General features: G+C 55.9%; 1 protein-coding gene across 2 annotated transcripts in view; it reads right to left on the bottom strand.

Moving 5' to 3' along the window:
- Positions 1–2,085: 2,085 nt before the first annotated feature.
- MEIS3 (Meis homeobox 3) overlaps positions 2,086–6,568 on the bottom strand; it is a 17,450-nt gene continuing 12,967 nt past the window's right edge. The window contains exons 9-13 of one of the 2 annotated variants that reach the window (XM_011926482.1): positions 6,275–6,351; positions 6,001–6,059; positions 5,810–5,893; positions 5,384–5,451; positions 2,086–2,504 (exon numbers count right to left, since the gene is read on the bottom strand). In XM_011926482.1, coding sequence (XP_011781872.1) covers positions 5,402–5,451; positions 5,810–5,893; positions 6,001–6,059; positions 6,275–6,351 — 270 coding nt within the window. In that variant the 3' untranslated portion in view covers positions 2,086–2,504; positions 5,384–5,401. The remainder of the gene's footprint in view (positions 2,505–5,383; positions 5,452–5,809; positions 5,894–6,000; positions 6,060–6,274; positions 6,352–6,568) is intronic. The other variant, XM_011926473.1, reaches the window with a different exon arrangement.

Genomic DNA, 6,568 nt, shown 5'->3' with positions numbered 1-6,568 from the left:
TTTTAGTAGAGACGGGGTTTCACCATGTTGGCCAGGCTGGTCTTGAACTCCTGACCTCAAGTGATCCGCCCACCTTGGCCTCCCAAAGTGCTGGGATTCCAGACGTGAGCCAGTGCACCTGGCTGAGTGTGGCATATCTTCTGTGCATCCTTCGTGTGTGTGTTTTGGAGTGTGTGTGTGTGTTTCGGAGTGTGTGTGTTTTGGAGTGTGCATGTGCATATTTGCATGTGTGTCTGTTCATAGCGACGTGTGTGTCTCTGTGCTAATCTCTCCATCACAGCCCACCCCGAAGGGGTCCCTCAAAAATCCACACACGTGCCCCTTGGGCCTTGAACACAGAGCAGCAGTGTACATGGTGGGAGGTGCCCGAGAGACTCAACGGTCCAAGGATGGCTCTAAGGAGAGGGTGGCAAAGGGGGAGCTTGGATGGCAGAGGGGCTGAGGGGCACTTGGGAGAGGGGACTGGAGGGCAGTGAGCCAGGACGAAGCAGCCTGGGTCTGCGGGAGAGAGGTCACCTGGACTCTGAAGGAGAAGGGAGGGGGAGGCCCCAAAGATGTGGGTTTCCAGTGGGGAAAGGGACAGAGAGAGATGAGGTCTGAACAAGACAGAGACAGAAAGAATGGCTGGGCGCGGTGGCTCACACCTGTAATCCCAGCACTTCGGGAGGTGGAGGTGGGTGGATCACCTGAGGTCAGGAGTTCAAGACTAGCCAGGCCAACATGGTAAAACCCCGTCTCTACTAAAAATACAAAAATTAGCCAGGCATGGTAGCTCATGCCTGTAATCCCAGCTACTCAGGAGGCTGAGGCAGGAGAATTGCTTGAACCCAGGAGGGGGAGGTTGCAGTGAGGCTGAGATCCCACCATTGTACTCCAGCCTAGTGTGGGCAAGAAAGTGAGACTCCCTCTCAAAAAAAAAAAAAGTACCAGAGGGAGAGAGACAGAGCCAAACAGGGGAGTGATCCACACTCTGCCTTGGTGGTCTCTCTCTCTGGGGGCTGGAGGGGACAGAGGTCTGGAAAGCTGAGAACCCCAAGGGACTCACACTGGTTTCTTTTTTTTTTTTGAGACGGAGTCTCGCTCTGTTGCCGGGGCTGGACTGGAGTGCAGTGGCCGGATCTCAGCTCACTGCAAGCTCCGCCTCCCGGGTTTACCCCATTCTCCTGCCTCAGCCTCCAGAGTAGCTGGGACTACAGGCGCCCGCCACCTCACCCGGCTAGTTTTTTGTATTTTTCAGTAGAGATGGGGTTTCACCGTGTTAGCCAGGATGGTCTCGATCTCCTGACCTCGTGATCCGCCCGTCAAGTGCTGGGATTACAGGCTTGAGCCACCGCGCCTGGCCGGGACTCACACTGGTTTCTGAGCCTGTTTTCCTAGTTACAAAGGATAGCCTCTGCCTGTGATGGGCGCTGACACGCGGGACACAGTTCCCCATGTGCTCCTCAAAATACCTCCACCATCAGCACAATCATCCTATGAGACAGGCACAGCCGCTCTCCCCATTCTCCAGATGTGGAAACTGGGGTCCAGACAGGTGAAGTCATGTTGCGTTCCAGAGGTGAGATTGGAACCCATGTCTATCCGGAAGCCTTGGAAGTGAGGCTGTCCATGCCTAACCTGCTCATTTCCCATGGGACAGAGGACGTGATTGGAGACCCACAGCTGGTAAAGTGACACACGCGTGGCCCTAAGTCTTCATTCTCCCCTGCACGCACATCTCTCGCAGGAATTTTGCAGTTCCCTCTAGTTAAGAGGTGGAGTCTAGGCCAGGCCCGGTGGCTCTTGTTTGTAATTCCAGCACTCTGGGAGGCTCCCAAGTAGCTGAAACCGCAGGCGTGCACCACCATGCCCAGGCAATTTGTTTGCTTGTTTTGTACAGATGGGGTCTTGCTATGTTGCCCAGGCTGGTCTTGAACACCTGGCCTTAAGTGATTCACTCGCCTTGGCCTCCCAAAGGGTTGGGATTACAGGCGTGAGCCATCGCGCTTGCACCTGGCCAATCAGTATTCTCATTCGTGATTTATGAGCTTCAAATTGGTAAGAATTTGAAATCTTGGAATAGACACAAGCACTCCAGTTGGTGGCTCTGTGTTTTTAAGACTTTATCATTAAAAAAAAACAAGAAATTAGAGAAGGGAGGTGGGGGGACAGGAGGGTGAAGGAATCTCTCCAAAATGTCGGATCCGGGCGACCCTCTTTCCCTGACTGCCCAGCCACCCCGTCCCTTCTCTGTCCTGGCGGCGAGGCCCTAGCCGCCATCTTCTGGCAAGGCCCAGGAGCCCAGCTCAGGTCCCAGGCAGAGGTGAAGGCAGAAGTGGGGTTCAGGGCCTGGAGGCCTTGCCAGTGTCCTTGAGAGCCTCTTGGGTGGGCACTCATGTCCCAGCAGGGCCCTAGGGAGGTAGGTGTTGAGCAGAGGGGCCTTTGGAGGTGGGGTCCTGAAGCTGGAGGACCAGGCGGGAACCAGAGCCAGGTGTGAGGCTGGGGGTCACAGCCGGAGGCTGGGTCTCTGGAGAGGAGAGGAGAGGCCAAGTCAGGAGCGGGAGGGGGCCTGGCCCCATCCCAGCCCATCTGTGCATCCCTCATCTGCCCCAATGTGAGGGGGACACAGAGTGGCTGGCAGGGAATGGCGCAGGGATGTGCGAGGGCCACAGAGAGAAGAGACGCAGTGATGAGAAAGAGGGAGACAGAGAATCAGAGTGGAGGTGAGGGAGGGAGACCTACAGACAGAGACAGAGAACAAGGAGAGAGACAGGCAGAGTGGGACAGAGAGAGACCTAGAAGGAATCAGAGAGAATGACATGGGAAGAGAGAGAAGGAGTCATACAGAAATAGACAAAACGGAGAGAGAGAGAGAGGAGGCCAGGTGCGGTGGCTCACGCATGTAACCCCAGCACCTTGGGAGGCAGAGGCAGGAGGATTGCTTGAGCCCAGGAGTTCGAGACCAGCCTGGGGAACAAAGTGAGACCCCTGTCTCTACAAAAATAAAAATAAAAATGAGTATTAGTCAGGTATGGTGGTGCACGCCTGTAGTCTCAGCTACTTGGGAGGCTGAGGCCAGAGGATTGCTTAACCCAGGGAGGTCAAGGCTACAGTGAGTCATGATCAGGAGTGGAGGGACAGAAAAGGAGACAGAAAGGAGTGGAGAAAAAAGCCCACTGGGCATCCAGGCAGTGGGGTGAGAAGGCCCCTCCATCACTACTGATCCAAAGGTCCCCTGACACTCACTCCAGACCATCCCCATCCATGCTTGGCCATGGCAGAGCTGAGTCTCCCACTGCCCTACTTGGCCTGGATACACCTATCTATCTCTTTTTCCCAGGCTCGGCCTCCAGCGCCCGCCTCCACACATAAGCCCTGTGCAGGCCTCCACTCTCATCCTCAGGGCCTTTCTGCTGGCCCTGAATTCATTAGTCACCTGTCCGGCCACCTGCCTCAACCCAGCCCAAGGAGAACTTCCTCCTTGTGTGCAGGGGGCTGGGACTGTCTCACAGGCACAAGACTTCCAAGCTCTCCTGGCCTTGGCACGTGCTATTCCCTCTGTAGATGCTCCTCTCCTGCCTCACTCCTCCCATTCTTCTGGTCTCACCTCCAAAGTCCTCTCCTCCAGGCAGCCCTCCTTGAATCCTCCAGTCTGGGTCAGATTCCCCCTCCTCCAGGAAGCCCTCTCTAGGTCCTGGTTGGACCTCCCCCATCCCAGGTCCAATGCCCGCCCCCTGTGAGCTCCTCCAGTTCCTGGGCTTCACCATTCCAGCCCTGCCCATTCTGAAGCATCACCATCTGGGGATGGGTCTGTCCCCTTCACTGGACTTTGTGCCCCATGAGGGCAGGGCTGGGGCGGTCATGGTCACTATTGTGTCCCCAGTATCACCCAGCACAGGGCTGGGCACAGAGCAGCTCAGGGGATGGATGGACAGATGGATACTAAACTAAGGAATTGGGACTTTGTCCAGATGGCACTGGGAAGCCACAAATGGTTTAATCCAGAGAGAGTCAAACTCTGATCTGTGCTTTGGAAACTCCAGGCTGCCTCCCCACCCTGGGCCTTTGCACATGCTGTTCCCCCTGCTTTTGTAGGCAGGGTAGGTAGACCTGTGCAAGTGACCTCTTCTCTCTGAACCTCAGTCTTCTTATCTGTGAAATGAAGACTGTAATAGTCTCTCCCTTTCAGGGTCATGGTAAGGACTAAATGAGAAGATGCTCTAAAGTGCCGCCAGCATACCAGGCCACAGGAGACTCAAGGCCTGGGAGAGTCAAATAATGCCCCCCTTCCACATTACTCCCTACTCTGCGCAGTGGACTCCTATTCATCCTTCAGTGCCCCATCCAGAGGCCTCTTCCTCCAGGAAGTCTTCCCTGATACCCCAGAGATAGCTGATGACTCCCTCCTATGGGGAAACTATGTCTTATTGTTTAAACTGTGGCACTGGATTGTCACTGGGGTTGCCAACTTCCCCACAAGACCAGAATCTTCTCAAGATCCAGACCCTACCTGAGGCATGTCAGGATGGAGTGAGGGCTCAATTTTTTTTTTTTAGACGGAATCTCACTCTGTTGCCCAGGTTGATCTCAGTTCATTGCAATCTCCGCCTCCTGGGTTCAAGTGATTCTCCTACCTTAGCCTCCAGAGTAGCTGGGACTACGGGTGCACACCACCACACCTGGCTAATTTTTGTATTTTTAGTAGAGATGGGGCCAGGCTGGTCTCGAAATTCTGACCTCAGGTGATCCACCTGTCTTGGCCTCCTAAAATGCTGGGATTACAGGTGTGAGCTACTGCGCCCGGTCAAGGGCTCAACTGATGTTTGGACATGCATTATAGATGAATGGGTGTATGTATGTATGGATGGATGGATAGTAGGTGGTGGGTAGGTGGATATATGGATAATGGGATGTGTGGGTGGATGGATGGGTGAGTCGATGGGTAGATGGGTGGATGCCTGGGTAGGGAGGTGGGTGAACGCACAGATAAATGGGTAGATGTGTGGGTGGTTGGTCAGTGTGGAGGGAGATGGATGAGTGGGTTGGCGAGTGGAGAGATGAATGGAATAAGTGGGTGAATGTGTGGTCAGATGGGTATTGAGCGGGTAGGTGGGTGGACTAGGTTTGGATGGATGGATTGCGGGTGGATGAGTAATTGAGTAATGGATGGATAAAGATATGGATGGGTAAGTGAGTGGACAGATGGATGGACAGATGGAGGAGGAGGACAGATGATGGATGGATGGACAGATGGATGAATGAAACATCTTCCCATCAAGCCTCAGGGAACCTGCAGTACAGGGACCCAGGCTGATCCACTACTCTGGATGTGCCCACTCTTGGAGTCCTGCGGTCTAATGGAAGTTTGAGAATTGCACAATCCCTAGCCCTTGGACACTCACACCTCTCCTGCATCCAGCCTCTATAGATAATGCCATTCTCCTTCCAAGTTCAAACTCATCCCCACTGATCCTGGAAGACAAGAAAGGAGGGTAAGTGGGTCTTTCAGAGATACCCCTAGATGCCTCTAAGTCTCCCCCACCCCTTCCTACACCAAGGGATCCCTCTACCAGGATAGACTGAGTCATAAGAAGGTGCTGGCCCTGTAAGAAAAAGTGGAGCCTTCTGAGGTGTTAGGCTTGAAGTCTGGAAGAAATGAGGTTGTAAGGAAAATGTGGGGGACCAGGAAATCTGTCTTGGCATCACCTGCTCCCCACTAGGCAAGTGACACCCTGTATTCCGCTTGAATTGAATCGCAGGTGGGCATCTTTGTTTCAGAGGTGGGGGCTGGTGCGCAGGAGCGGGGCCTAGCTAAGGGGGCGGGGCTTACCCGGAGGCCGGACGGCCACGTGTGGCTGCGTCTCGGTGTAGCCCCCGATGGGCTGGCCTTCTGGGCTGAAGGCTGCACCCTGCCCTGCGAAGGGGGTTCAGAGGTGCAGGCTGAGCTCCAAGAAGCCTGGGACCCGGCTTTGACGCCCTCCTAAGAACCCCAGGCTCTCCGTCCCCGCCTTCCCCCTGTACCTGTGCGGTTGGATTGATCGATCATCGGTTGCACGATGCGTCTCCGGGCGTTAATGAACCTGGGAAGCGGTCATGGAAACGGAGGGGAATGAAAAGAGGGAGTGGGAGAGAGGCCAAGATCAACGCAGAGCGGGCCGGGAGGACAGCGGCCGGGGAGGCAGGGCGGGGCGAGCAGGGGCAGCGGCTCCGCGCAGCTCGGGGTCTCCGTCAGCACCGCGGACAGCGCCCGGGCTCCCGCCCCGGGCTGGCCCGCGGGCGCTCCTGGGCCACTCACCAGTTGTTGACTTGCAGGATGGTGAGCCCCGTGTCCTGCGCCAGCTGCTTCTTCTGTTCCTCCGAGGGGTACGGGTGCTGCAGCCACCAGCAAGAGTCACTCTGCCTGCCTGGCCGGCCGCAGTCTGAACCCTAAGGTCTGGCCCACCGGGGCCCGGGGGATGGGGAGCCCAGGCCCAGGCAGATGTGTGGGACAGCCGGCGCGTCTGAGCGTCTCTGCACTCCCCAGGATGGAGGCCAAGGGAGCCCCAGGCTTGGGGCAATTACATGTCTGCGAGCCCCTGCCTGTTCCAGC

The sequence above is a fragment of the Colobus angolensis genome, unplaced genomic scaffold, assembly GCF_000951035.1.
Source record: "Colobus angolensis palliatus isolate OR3802 unplaced genomic scaffold, Cang.pa_1.0 Scaffold119, whole genome shotgun sequence".
Taxonomy (NCBI): Eukaryota; Metazoa; Chordata; class Mammalia; order Primates; family Cercopithecidae; genus Colobus; species Colobus angolensis.
This window is presented reverse-complemented; position numbering and strand designations above follow the sequence as displayed.